Consider the following 14,636-nt stretch of genomic DNA (forward strand, 5'->3'; position numbering starts at 1 on the left):
TCAGAAGGGAACCTCATCTTCATTTGGGTGACAAGATAAAACCTGATTTTGACCTGATTTACAATTTAGCATGAGCTAGTAAGAAAAAAAAAAAAATTGTTTGAATAGCTCATTTTCAGTAACATACCATTAGTTTTGGAGATAATTGTCTGAACCATGCATAAAATAATATCATACTTACTAATGTTGCATTATATGTCAAGCACACATCAGGGTCAACACTAAGGCCTTTATTTATTTCACTCACAATAACAACACACTTTCTACGGTAGCTTCTATGCATTTTTCCTGCACCACGATTTGAAACATAGAAATGATGAACATCTTTAAACAATCAAGAGCTAAAATTATCCCAAGGAACATCTTGTCACTGTACAAAGTGTTACAATAATGTCAAGTAAAACATCACATGGAATACACACACGTGTTGAAAATGCTAGCTTTATGTTTTTGAGGCAATGTTCAGAGACACTAAGTGGTACATTTAAAATGTGTTAATGTACAAATAAACTCCTACAAACACCAAACCTTGAGGGCACAACAGCTGAAGACCAGATCACCTACCACGTCTCTAAACCAAGACCAGGATTTAAAACTAAAGCTCTTGACCTATGATGTGCTGCTGCCACATGACCGGTTGTTTTGCTAATAGGAAGCTCTACAGGTGTTCCTAACAAAGTGGCCAGTTAGTCTAGATAATGCAGTATCCTAGACCTAAACAGACGAGTTTTAAATCATTTGGATTAGTTTAACACACATAAACGGAATAGAAATCTTATGGCATGAACTATAGACTGTAAAGATGTTGAAGCTTGTAAATGTTCAAGGTTTCTCTCCTTCTTTATTATTATTACTTTTCTAGAAGCTGTACTAAACGATGGCCATGTAGTTCAAACAATGCTACAACTAAATCATAATGTGAGCAAAATATTATTACTTTATTCAAATAAATCATTTGCCATTCCATTAGAAATCTTTCTAGTTGGCGTTCATTTCTATGGCGGCCATTTTGTTGTTGTGTATAACAGACAGAGCACAATGAATCTTGACAGATCTCTCTCTCTAAACCACCTAAAGTATCGAATATCTAACATTTCAGATGTATAACAGTGATGTTTTCATCTAATCTGTGGTTAAGTGACAATAAAGTTTGCTTATTCTGTCGTTTTTCCCCCCCCTCAGGCTGAGCGGATAGCTGGTTAGCCGCTAATAAAAACACCAAGAGCTAGCATGTACCAATACAAGTCATATGTTTCTCAACGCAAGACACGATAAAACTATAAAATATTAGATCTTTTTAAACCTGATGATTTTTTTTTTTTTTTTTTTTACAGTATTTGAGAGTAAAGTATATGACTGTAATATTCATACAGCATATTTTATGTGCTTAAGAAAATCACAACATCCTTACAAATGAGTGCATACTTATACAATGGGGTCTGGGGCTAAAAGTCTGAGACCACACTAAGACAAAAGCAGAGCATTTTAAGATTATTTATAAGTCCCTATTTAAACGTGTGATGTTTGACTATGTTAACTGTTTTACATGAAGCAAGCGTCCCTTGAGCTTACAATATAGTGTTTGATATAACACAAGTCAACAGTTTTTTACAAACTAGTAAAGTCCAATTCACTGTCATTATAGCAACAAAAAAAAGGGGGTAAATACCAATGACATGAAATAAAAAAAAAATTAATAAATTATTCTATATTCTAAATTAAATTAAAATGTTTTTTTAATCAATGAAATATAATTTAATTAATTAAATAAAAATGTATGTATAACTGATAGAACTACGATGAAAAACATTCGGACACTAAAAAACTGATAACGATCACTTCCGAATTTATATTTTGTGTATTTTGTTTTGTTGTATATTGCGATTCTGTGTTAAAAACACTCTCGTCTATTAAAACAATCGTTGAAAACGTGTGTGGCAGCTCCTTTACAAAGGTAAAAATTTTGCACTAGTTTTGAAACATGCATCTTGCATATTACCTCCTTCCTAATGACCATCAGCCTGATACTTTATGATTTAAAGATTCGGAAAATCTTGGATATATACGTAAATCCATTTCACTATGGCTGGCAAATGACCAGAATTATGATGTTTACTAGCTAGCACTCTTTAGACCGACTGATATGATCTTTGCAAGAAGCCAAAACAAGTTTAGAAAGTAACTAAAACTATTTGTACATAATGTTGGGTGAATATATATATATATTGAATTCGGCTGCATTAACAAGATCTGATGGGTTTTCCCAGGCTGCCACACATACAAGACTTTAATATAATCAAAGATATTCTACATAACTCAGACCCTGTTGCGACTTATTTTTTAATTTCAGTGTATTTCTTCTCATATTGTCTTTTGAATTCAATATGAACAATAACAGGACACAAAAGTGTGCAAAATGTTATGACTCTCTTGAACATTAAAATGAATATAGTTTTATTTTGCTTCTCTCTCTGCTGTGTGTAGACTGGGGGTAACACGTTCACAGACAGATATGGTGGAACTGGACGAATAGACAGGTCCTCAGTCTGTTCTTGGTTTCCTGTGCTTTACAGCATCTGTATGAGTCGCACCGTTGGTGTGGCCGTTCACAGATTTAATGCCGTTGTGTCTGGGATCCTTTTTTGCTGCAGTGCCCTTCTTCTTGTACGTCTGATGATAAAGAACGAAGAACAAACAACATGATCTTGGCACATTTTTAGGACTGTAAACTAATACACTGATCTCAGAGGCTGATTCAAGATGTCTCATTTGCTGCTGATCATATTTTATATCGTTGATAGGGTTAAAAGACAATTTTAGCATTTTATGGATGGATTCTCATTTCATTGGAAGAATCACTGTTTCTGATAACTTCACAAAATGAAAACTGAGAGGCTGAAATGGTTTAAAGTTTCTATAATGTACACTATTTACTGAAACGTTTGTGGACACCTGATCATCACACTCGTACACTATATGTCCAAATGTTTTGGGACACCCCTCCAAATCATTGAATTCAGGTGTTGTTTGTCAGGGGTTGGGCTTGGCCCCTTAGTTCCAGTGAAAGGAACTCTTAATGCTTCAGAGTACTAAGACATTTTGGACAATTTCATACTCCAAACTTTGTGGGAACAGTTTGGGGATGACCCCTTCCTGTTCCAACATGACTACACACCAGTGCACAAAGCAAGGTCCATAAAGACATGGATGAGTAAGTTTGGTGTGGAGGAACTTGTCTGGCCTGCACAGAGTCCTGACCTCAACCTGATAGAACACCTTAGAGCATGTATTAGAGCAGAGACTGAGAGCCAGACCTTCTCGTCCAACATCAGTGCCTGACTTCACAAATGTGTTTCTAGAGGAATTCCCATCAACACACTTCTAAACCTTGTGGAAAGCCTCCCCAGAAGAGTTGAAACATTCATGTGCATGTAAAGGCAGATGTCCCAAAACTTTTGGCAATATAGTGTATGTAAGCGTTCCCCAATCTGTTGCCAAAAAGTTGAAAGCAAGAATTGTCTAGAATGTGTTTGTGTGCTGTAGCTTTAAAATTTCCCTTCACTGACACTAAGGGGCACAAACCTGCTCCTGCATGAAGACATGAAGGCCTCCACAAAGCCATGACCTCAGCCCCATTGAACACCTTTGGAATAAGTTGGAATGCTGAAATCACCCCAGACCGCCTCAGTGCCTGATCTCACTAATGCTCTTATAGCTGAATGATCACAAATCCCCATAGCCACGCTCTAAATTCTGGTGGAAAGCCTCCTCAGAAGAATAGAGCTCATTATAACAGCAAATGGGGGAATGACACTGGAATGGGACGTTCATCAAGCTCATACAGCTGTGATAGTCAGGGGCCATATTCTGTAAGTGATCACAAGAACTATTTCATTTGGCAGACGTTTCTGCACATAAAATGAAACTATAAGTGGATAAATATTATAGCGTTCTTTAAAAAAAGACAATTTTCTGTGTTATAGCCTATTGTCTTTTATTCCTTACTTGTTTTTTTTAATTTTTTTTTACATTTAATACTGTACTATAAAAGTAAAATATTTTTGCAGACAGACCTCATACTATAACATAAACTGCAATAAAGCTTCCTTCAGTAATTCAGAAAACCTTGCTGGTCTGGTGCTTTGTTGAATAGTGGAAACAAACATGAATTATCAGAACCTTCATGTGTCCTTATGTTATATATACCTATACATTAAAGTGCTATCTAAACCATTTTACTGTGTCAGCTGTTGACAAAAACACACAGCAACAAATGTGTACTCTTACCTGTATGTAGAAGTTCAAGAAGAAAATAATAAGGGTGATCATATAACTGATCTGGAAATACAGCCAACCCTTTGGGAAACCGCAGGGCCACACCACAGCGCAGGACGTCTGGATCATGGTCAGGACGAACTGGAGCTGTTTAAGCAAAGCAACAAGGTTAGATGAGTATTTTAAATAAACCGTGCTGAGATACATGAAAATGTAGATAAGCATCAATACTGTATATTAAGATAAATGACAGTTATCATATCATAGCCATTGGTGGCTCAGAGGTTAATGATTCAGTCTGCTGAAAATGTGAATTCAAATCCCAGCACATCTACACTGCTACTGTTGGGTCTTTGATGCAGGTTCTTAACTTCTCACTTGTATCTTATCTGGATTGTAAGACAGGTCATTAAAAGCAAATATCAACGTCTTCAAAGTGTTTTAGGTTATCCACTACTGTGCAATTATTTTAATATGGAAATAATTTTAATTTGGAAATGTAGTGAAATACACTACGTTGCCAAAAGTTTTAGGACAGCCCAACAAATCATTGAATTCTGGTGTTGTTTTTCAGGGGTTGGGCTCTTAGTTCCAGTCAAAGGAACTCTTAATGCTTCAGCATATGAAGGCACTTTGGACAGTTTCATGCTTTGTGGGAACAGTCTGGAGATGACCCCCTCCTGTTCCAACATGACTGCACACCAGTGCACAAAGCAAGACATAAATGAGTGAATTTGGCATGGAGGAACTTCAGAGAGCCCTGACCTCAACCTGATAGAACACCTTTGGGATGAATTAGAGTGGAGACTGTGAGCCAAGCCTTCTCATCCATCATCAGCGCCTGACCTCACAAATGAGCTTCAGGAGGAATGGTCAAAAATTCCCATAAACACACTCCCAAACCTTTTGGAAAGCCTTCCCAGAAGAGTTGAGGCTGTTATAGCTGAAAAGGGTGGGGCAACTCCATATTACATTCTTGTGCATGTAAAGGCAGATGTCTCAAAACTTTTGTCAATATAGTGTACCTAATACATCCTATTTTCAGTTCCTAAGAATAAAGACAATCGAACCTCCTTCTAATGCTTGCAAATAGGGTCAGGTGACAGGGAATACATTTTGGTTACTGTATATTTTATCTTCTTTTCTACTGCATAACAAAACACCCAAACATATTCGCTGTACAATGAATAGAAGTGATTAAAATAAAAAAGCAGCTCACCAGCTGTCCTTGTGTTATATACCTCTTCCACCACAGGTACGGCTGAATGGCAGGAATGGCTGAGAGCCCATAGTAAGAGTACATCAGCACATGGATGAAGCTGTTAAAGGTGGCTCCAAAATAGGCTGGCAAAAAAAAAAAGAGAGAGTATAAATTATAGAAAATATACCTAGGAAAATTCTGTTCAGTCAGTAACACTGGAACATCTGGATTGGTAGCTGTCTATGTTTATGGCTCCATGTATATGAATATTCAGTTTTCTATACAGCATGGGTGTGGCCTTTTTCAAAAATTATTTTTATTATTATATACACTGACCAAGCATAATATTATGACCACCTGCCTAATATTGTGTTGGTCCCCTTTTTGCAGTCAAAACAGCCCTGACCCATCATGCACTGTGTATTCTGACACCTTTCTATCAGAACCAGCATTAACTTCTTCAGCAATCTGAGCAACAGTAGCTCGTCTGTTGGATCGGATCATACGGGCCAGCCTTCGCTCCCCACGTGCATCAATGAGCCTTGACCACCCTTGACCCTGTCGCCGGTTCACCACTGTTCCTTCCTTGGACCACTTTTGATAGATACTGACCACTGCAGACCGGGAACACCCCAGAAGTTTTGGAGATGCTCTGATCCAGTGGTCTAGCCATCACAATTAGGCTCTTCGTCAAACTCGCTCAAATCCTTGCGCTTGCCCATTTTTCCTGCTTCTAACACATCAACTTTGAGGACAAAATGTTCACTTGCTGCCTAATATATCCCACCCACTAACAGGTGCCATGATGAGGAGATCATCAGTGTTATTCACTTCACCTGGGTGGTCATAATGTTATGGCTGATCGGTACTCTACTTCATGCCCGCATGGTCTGTGAATTGTAGCTATGGCAGTTCCTCAACCTATAATCACTCTAGGGACTAGAGATGTGTATGAGTTTTTCTAATCTTGTTTGTGGTCATAATTTTGATATTTTCTAATGAATTTAGTCGGTTCTTGTTTAATTTAAACCCCAGTGAGCCTGATCAGGCAGTTACTCAGGATGAATGAATGAACCGTGTAAATCCTTGCAGCAAATGCAAATCACATTTACCTTTACATTAATGAATGTGTTCTTTTTCCCTTCCACAAGCTTTATATCAGAATGCTGACTTTGTCTGTACTCCATTTGGAGGTTGAGTTAAGGTTTGTGAGTATAAAGCTTAACTGATTAGATAGTGTGACCTAGACTTTATGAGACAGATTGTCCAATATCAAATTATGGTAGGTAGACAGACCTGCTCTGTGCTTACTGAGCGTTTGGAAGTGGAGCATTAATCCAGGCTGACTTTTACATGTGGATATAAAATAGGAACTTTTGCTTTCTTATTTCACTCACAGTGTCCACATGGCACCCAGTTCATGACGAACCACCAGATGTTCAGCATGGTGGAATGGTGGTAGATGTGCAGGAAGGTGATCTGATGGTTGTTTTTGCGCAGGATGAAGAAGAAGGTATCCATAAACTCGATGAGCTTGGAGAAGTAGTACCACCACAGCACATTTATTACCTGCAGAGAGATGTTACTCTGATCGAGACTCTCTTGACAATTACAAAAAAATCAATGTAACACTGTGTACCTAGTTTTATAGGCTTTGCCAGGCAGGCGTTTGTCTGCTGATTCAGACTAAAGTTCACTACACTGTGGCTGACTATATACCTTTCACAGACTTGCTAATGATGTCATGAATCTGGCAACCGCACCAGCGCCACAGAAAGCATTGCTCAGCGAGGCTGCCTTATGCTGTTTGATTGTTGTCTCAGGAGGAAGTGACTACTTTGTGGAATTTGCAAGATGTGACCCAATACATAACGAACAAGTCACGTTCTATGGTGTGGTGTACATGTTTTACCCTGTTGTCGGCCTCTCCTCCGCTGTGAGTGTCTTGGCAGAAGAAATTATAGCCGCCTTGCCACACAGCAGTCACAAGCTGCAGAGAAACAGGGGACATGAACGCATTAACAATCCAAAACAGGCTCATGATAATCCCTTTAAATAGGCACCGTAGTCAATGAGAAGACTTTATGCTTGTATTGGAGGCGGATGAGGAAAGCGAGTCACATGCTTAGATCTGTTTACTTCTCAGACGATAAATGTACTAAACTCTTCCCAGTGCTTCGATCTCCCACACACTGGACAAAGCAGAGCCATGATTATCACCTTCTATAAGACTGCTATAACCTGCTATCAATAACATCCAAATACACTACGTATCCCCTATACTGTACAATAGGAAACTTACTCTTACTAATTTTTTTTAAATAAAATGTCTCAAAGGTATAACCCGTAGCAGCTCAGACTGTGAGCTTGCCTAAAAAGCTTCTCGTTCTTTTTGTAAGATATTGGATATACATTGTTTTTTTTTGTTTTTTTACTGATATGTTTCTTTTTGATGTAGCATCATTTCAATAATCATTGTGAAACAATACTGTTATCTGTTTAGTGACTAAGCAACTGTGTAGTAACACAACACAACCTATACATACACTATACTGCCAAAAGTTTTGGGACACCCCTACAAATCATTGAATTCAGAGGTTGGGTTTGGCCCCTTATTTCCAGTGAAAAGAACTCTCTCCAGCATACCAAGACATTTAATGCTCCGAACCTTGTGGGAACAGTTTGGGGATGGCCCCTTCCTGTTCCAACATGACTGCACACCAGTGCACAAAGCAAGGTCCATAAAGACATGGATGAGCGAGTTTAGTGTGGAGGAACTTCACAGAGTCCTGACCTCAACCTGACAGAACACCTTTGGGATGAATTACAGCGGAGACTGCGAGCCAGACTTCTCGTCCAACATCAATGTCTGACCTCACAAATACGCTTCTAGAGGAATGGTCAAAAATTCCCATAAACACACTCCTAAACATTCCCCTAAGAGTTAAAGCTGTTATAGCTGCATAGGGTGTGCCAACTCCATATTACATTCATGTGCATGTAATATGAGGCAGACATCCCAAAATGTTTGCCAATATAGTGTGTGTATATATATATATATATAATTTTGATCATCTGGTATTATTATAAATTGTTATTAATATATCACAATATATTTTATTTGTAGGGTTTCTATCTTTTTTGTGAACTACTTCCTTCAGCCTTTTAAATGATTTACACCGACCTCGTCATTCAACACAATTAAACGGCTCCATAAAATATGATTGCATGGGTTGTGATAGAAAGTTGGCTTAATCTTAAGAAGGACTTTCACCTTCAATTGGTGATCGAGCACCATAACAGATCATACCAATTCACAGTGCCACGATCTCCACACATATCCACTTCTATTATGAGAGCCATGTGACAAAGTAGTGGTGTTGAGAAAACAATGAACAATGGCTCAATTACAATGTCGTTACAGAAGGCTGACAAACTAAAAGATAAAACAGTGGCTCTGTTATACTGGGGGAGCATTTTGCTGGCACCGCTTGACCCCCTTAGATGGAAGAGTCACAGCAAATCAATACGAAGCTATTCTGAGCGATTAACTTTGTCCGAAGATGAAACTTTTTTTCAGGATGACTTCCCTGTGTCTCCTTCCACAGGGCAAGAAGGCTAACTGAACAGCATCACGAGGATTAATATAATGTAAATCATATGCCTTGGTCTTTATACAGCCAGTTCTGGAGCAATATGTTACACAGTTTTCTCCACCAATGTCTCCTAAACACCAGTTAAGAGGCATGCTGTGACATTGTTATGAAAGATAAACACCATTCCATGTCACTTTACATTGTTTGTTTTTCATATATTTCCCCCAGATATTATCTGTATAAAGCAGCAGTTTCCTAGCTCGTAGTTTGCTTTGAAAACTCTGATTTGCAACCAAACACAAAGGACAAAACAACAACTACAGATAAGAAGCACTTCAAAAATATAACGCAATTAACTGAAGGCCACAATCTCCAGAGTGGTGAATTACCTCCACCCCTGTATTTCCTTCCTGCTTTAGAAATCATGCTGTTCACTGCAAGGCTGTGAGTGATAAACGGGTAAATTAAAACATTATAATTAAACTTGGATAATATGTACGATGTGATTTTATTGTCAAAACTTGCTCATCTGGCATCAAAATAAAAATACATTATGTGGTTTTCACATTTAACAAGTTTGAGATAATGTCCGCAATATCAGGAATTGTATCAGCATTCATTAACATGAATAAACCGTAGCGGTTTTAAAAAGTAAGAAACCCTTTTACCCACCTCATAAAACATATAAAAGGAGAGAAGTGTGAGGGCCAAATTATACACCACTAAGATCCCCCTGCAGGAGAAAGGCTGCCTGTTCTTCATGTACTTCGGCCCCATCCACACGATCAGGAGGTAGATGATGGTGAAGAACAGAGTGGGCAAGTAGTTGTCCAGCAGGAGCCAGCCTCTCACACGAGGATCTGAAAAACATCACGAGCAAAAAATTAGCATTTTAAATGATCACACTGCTCAGGCAAAGTAAAAGAAACATTCACTGCATGTGTTACTGAAGGCAGAAGAAGAAAGGTCGAGGACCAATAATCATAAAATACATGAGAAGTGCTAGTACTGAAAAACAAAGATGAGTTATTATTTTTAATATTATAGTTATATTTTAGACGGCTCAAAAGGAATAAATTTAGTATAAGACAGTATTATAATAGTGGTGCTGCAGCAGGATCCTGTGCTTTTTATCAACGTGGCCCAGGTTCAATTCCTGGCCAGGGAACGGACCCCGATACTGAAGGGTTAACTCTCACCCCTGGATAAAATGGATGATCTGTTGTGGCGACCCCAAAGAGGGAGCAGTCGAAGGATAATGATGACAACAACGAGGTAGTATTAATGTAGTATTTTTTCCTGCAACCCATATTTGGACAATCACTATATAACACGAATTAACAATTAATTTGCCTAAGTAACTATTTGCTTTTTAATGGTAATAAAAAATAATGAATCGTTTGTTAATTAATGAAGTTACTTCACATTGCTGGAAAACCCTTTTATCAATTACATTTTTTACTCTCTTTAGGTAATATACATTACAGCACAGTGAAATTATTTTTTTTTTGCATATCCAATTCTTGGGGGTTGGGGTCAGAGCACAGGGTCAGCCATGACACAGCACCCCTGGAGCAGGGCGGGTTGGGGGCCTTGCTCAAGGGCCCAACGGTGGCAGCTTGGTGGTGCTGGGGCTTAAACCACCAATCTTCCAGCCAATGACCCCGAGCCTTAACCACTTGAGCTACCAACACCCCGCCGCTTGATTAAGTAAGGGCACTGTAACGTAGCAAAAATTAAAAATACAGCATGTTACTAAATATTGCTAGCTTACTATGCTTGCCAGGTATAAATATTACCACAATAAAAAGATTTTAAAAAATGCCTTAAGCCATTCTTAGTTGAATGCAAATGGTCTGGTCTAAATCTTAGCACAGAAAGATAATTCCTCTGGTGAAGCATGGTGGTGGTAGCACCATGCAGTGGGGATACTTCTCTACAACTGGGACTGGGGGTCTAGTCAATATCGAGGATATCATTCTACCAATCTAGTTGCTCGCAGATGAAAAAATGAAGCCAAATTTCGAGGACAATAACAAGCCCCTGCACAAATCCAAGTCAAACAAAAGAATGGCTTCAGATGAGGACAATGAATGGCCGAGTCAGAGATCTAAATCCTACCAAAAACCTACGGGATGACTTGAAGAGGACTGTGCCCTTTAAATCGCCTCACAATTATAGATAGATCTGGAGTATTTTCACAAGGAAAGGTGGAAAAGAATTACAGAATGAAGCTATTGCTACGTATATGTAAATAGACCTCATACATATAAAAAGACTGAGTGCTGGATTCTGAGCAAAGGGTGTGTTACTAGAGTTAAAAATTAGTTCAGGGTTGTGCAAACTTGTGCAACCAGGTTAATGTAAAGTTTTATTGTACGCTTTTTTCCCTCGTAAACATTTCTTTTGCTAATCACATTAAAGGTGGAAAAAGAACTAGCATGATTTGACAAAAAAATATACAGTTTTCACTAGGTAGAATTTTTTAACCCCCACTCTATATAGAGTTGAACAACCTTCAGTTCCAGGTATGCAAAATAGTGAGGAAAGGTGCTGCAAATGCTTAACTGGATGTACAGTCCAACACTGCTTTGCTTGCACACAAGACACTATATGGAAATGAAGGCAGGAATGGGAGATATCTTACCCCTGGGACCCATCCATGAGTCAAACTGTTGGTTGAGCCTCTGGTTCAAACTTTCCATTTCTAGCCTGTGGAAAAGAGTACAGAGAATTGTAAGAGTTTTCGTTAATGTTCGCTGATATATATATAGGACAAGAGAAAGCTGATTTCTTGACTAAATGTGTATGGAGTGCAAACTAAATTTTATACATATTTGAAGTATGACACCACCACACACAGGTATGCAAAGTGCAGCTGAAAGCTGAACTAGCTTTACATAAACAAAGCCCTAGCACTCTTGCTGTTCTGACTTGTTAAATAAACACCCAGGATGTGTTTTACCCAGGATGTGAAGTGCACACATCCAACTGAGACTGAGAACTAAACTTGTTCAACTAAATCTAGTACCTATTCCTGATTAAACTGATTTAATACAGTATATAATGCAACATTGCTCATTATTTAAATCCCAGTTTTGCATGTTTGTTCATGCAAACTGCAGCTGAAATCTGTTACATTCAATAGGTGTAGCCATGAGCTCATGGAGATAGTGTGTGAAATGTGGCTTGCCAAGTGCTATAAAGCACAGCACTACACACACACACACACACACACACACACACACACACAGCGGCTAAGGAATACACTTTAGGTTTCTCTAAAGTCTTAAATTACATTTAGTTATTAGTTGTTACATTAATAACATACTAATGTAATGTAAGTGCATTATTGTATTGTATGACACGGTATTGTGGAACTTAGAAATCAACAAGTAACTTAGAGTGTCTTAGAACATAGACCATCATATTTAACTCAATAAAATGACAATAAAAATCAACAAGTAACCTGGAGTGTCTTAGAACATAAAGGATACTATTTAACTCAATAAAATTACTATAGAAATCAATCAGTAACTTAGAGTGTCTTAGAACATAAAGAATAATATTCTCATAATAATATGAGAATAATTTTATTGAATAATAACTCAATAAAATTACAACATAAAAACACTCTAACTAGAGTCATGGCAGTTTTATGGAAGAATGAAAAGATAACACAACAAAGACTCAAAATTAGCAGCGGTTGGACTGGGGACCTCTGTAAATGTTTGATTCTGGACAAAGCCCTTGGATAAAACAGACAATTTATTTACCGTAAGACCATTTAGAAAGGCTTGTGTAGAAAAAAGAAAACGATTTATAAGAGGTTTGTGAAGGAGCTCCCATGTGGGGTTTTTTTTTTCCTCTTTTCTTCTTAATGTGAAGTGTGAAGAAATAGGAAACCTGAAAACAAGCACTAATATATTGTGAAATTTCCTACTTCCTGTTCAGAATTCAACAAATCACAAAGGTTGATTTGTGTTGCGAAATGAATTAAAAGTAAACTTGTGTCAGAGAAGTTTATGGACGAATGAAAGGATAACATGGATGAAGACGATATTGTGGACCTTAACCACGTTGTGGGCGTCTGCATGGTGCCTTGTGACCTTCTTCACCACATTCCCAACAAGGAAACACACAGAATACTCATTATTATTATTATTATTATTATTATTATCATTATTATTATTATTATTATCATTATTATTATTATTAGTAGTAGTAGTAGCATTACTTGACACAGTTTATATGTAGCTTTTCCCTTTCCACGGTATATAAAGTGTCGTGGATCTAACAGTTATGAATTGTTTGAGCCACTAATATTACCATATAAGGAAATATCATTACTCGGTAACAGCAGCAGGTCACGAGACGATGTAACTGTGTAACGTTTGATCGTTACACCTCTCCTAATGAACACTTTATGGAAGGGGGGAAAAAACAAAAAAAAACAAAAACCTTTGCAAGTCACGTGACACGAAAACATTTCTGAAGTTCTCCTCAGGAAATGAGAACACACACACACACACACACACACACACACACTTTTTTTTAACCTACAATTGCTGACAAGCCTTCCACTAAAACTTTATTTATTTATTTTTACTTTTTAAAAGATTTTTTTTTTACAACGCCTTAGCTTTGTACAAAAAGCGTAAATAGGAAGACAACGCCATTTGGGGAAAGAGCTCATTGAAACGCAGCATCACGTGAAGGCTTTAAGCACCTGGATATGTTAGAGGAGGAGGAATGGAGAGAAGAGCAAGAACAAAACAGAGGGGTAATTTTTGATGAACTTACCTCCTTCTGGACGGACGTCCTTGTGTCCCTGCTCCCGCTGTTTCAGTCTGAGAGAGAGTGTGTGTGTGTCTGAGAGAGAGAGAGTGTGTGTGTGAGAGAGAGAGAGAGAGAGAGAGAGAGGGAAGAGTTGAGGAAGCGGGATGTGTGTGCTAACGGGACAGGTTTAACGCCTCACCATAGCCTGATGGGACAAAGTCTACTATTGCTGCAGTATTTGTAGTGAATATAAAATCTAATACTTTTTTTAATTAAAGGCGGTCACTATACCAAGATGGAAGATACAGAAAATATCACAGCTTGTTGTCCTAAAATCAGCCAGTTTCTTATTCCATGAATTTTACACACCACCTGAACAACAACAAAAACACCTAATACAAAAACCCATGGGGACTTTCACAGGGCGTAATGTGAGGGAAATGTTTTATTTGACTTTAATAACTTCGTCATCTCTCTATAAGGAGCACTTAATCTCAGTCACTATTCCCTGTGGGGTTTAGGACACAGCCCGAGCTCACACACACACACACACACACACACACACACTGAGTCCGAAATCACCCCATTCGTCTGGAGTCTTAACTGACCAATCACAGCGCAGTTCACATAGAGCCGTGAAAAAAAAAACAGACGGAGCGTACTGCGCACGCGTACACGCCGTGCCCAACGCCGTTATATACACCGACCAGGCATAACATTATGACCACTTGGGCTCTCTGACTGGTGTGCGGCTATGCAGCTCCATACGCAACAAACTATCAGTC

At 38.3% G+C, this 14,636-nt stretch overlaps 1 protein-coding gene across 1 annotated transcript; it reads right to left on the reverse strand.

Moving 5' to 3' along the window:
• Window positions 1-215: 215 nt before the first annotated feature.
• Window positions 216-14,028, reverse strand: elovl5 (ELOVL fatty acid elongase 5). The gene is made up of 8 exons (XM_058380828.1): window positions 13,876-14,028; window positions 11,720-11,784; window positions 9,745-9,932; window positions 7,389-7,466; window positions 6,874-7,045; window positions 5,495-5,619; window positions 4,288-4,422; window positions 216-2,670 (listed from the first exon to the last, which is right to left on the reverse strand). The coding sequence occupies exons 2-8, from the start codon at window positions 11,775-11,777 to the stop codon at window positions 2,542-2,544; spliced, it is 885 nt and encodes a 294-aa protein (XP_058236811.1). The 5' UTR covers window positions 11,778-11,784; window positions 13,876-14,028; the 3' UTR covers window positions 216-2,541.
• Between the last annotated feature and the right edge of the window lie 608 nt (window positions 14,029-14,636).

Source organism: Hemibagrus wyckioides, linkage group LG03 (assembly GCF_019097595.1).
Source record: "Hemibagrus wyckioides isolate EC202008001 linkage group LG03, SWU_Hwy_1.0, whole genome shotgun sequence".
Classification (NCBI taxonomy): Eukaryota; Metazoa; Chordata; class Actinopteri; order Siluriformes; family Bagridae; genus Hemibagrus; species Hemibagrus wyckioides.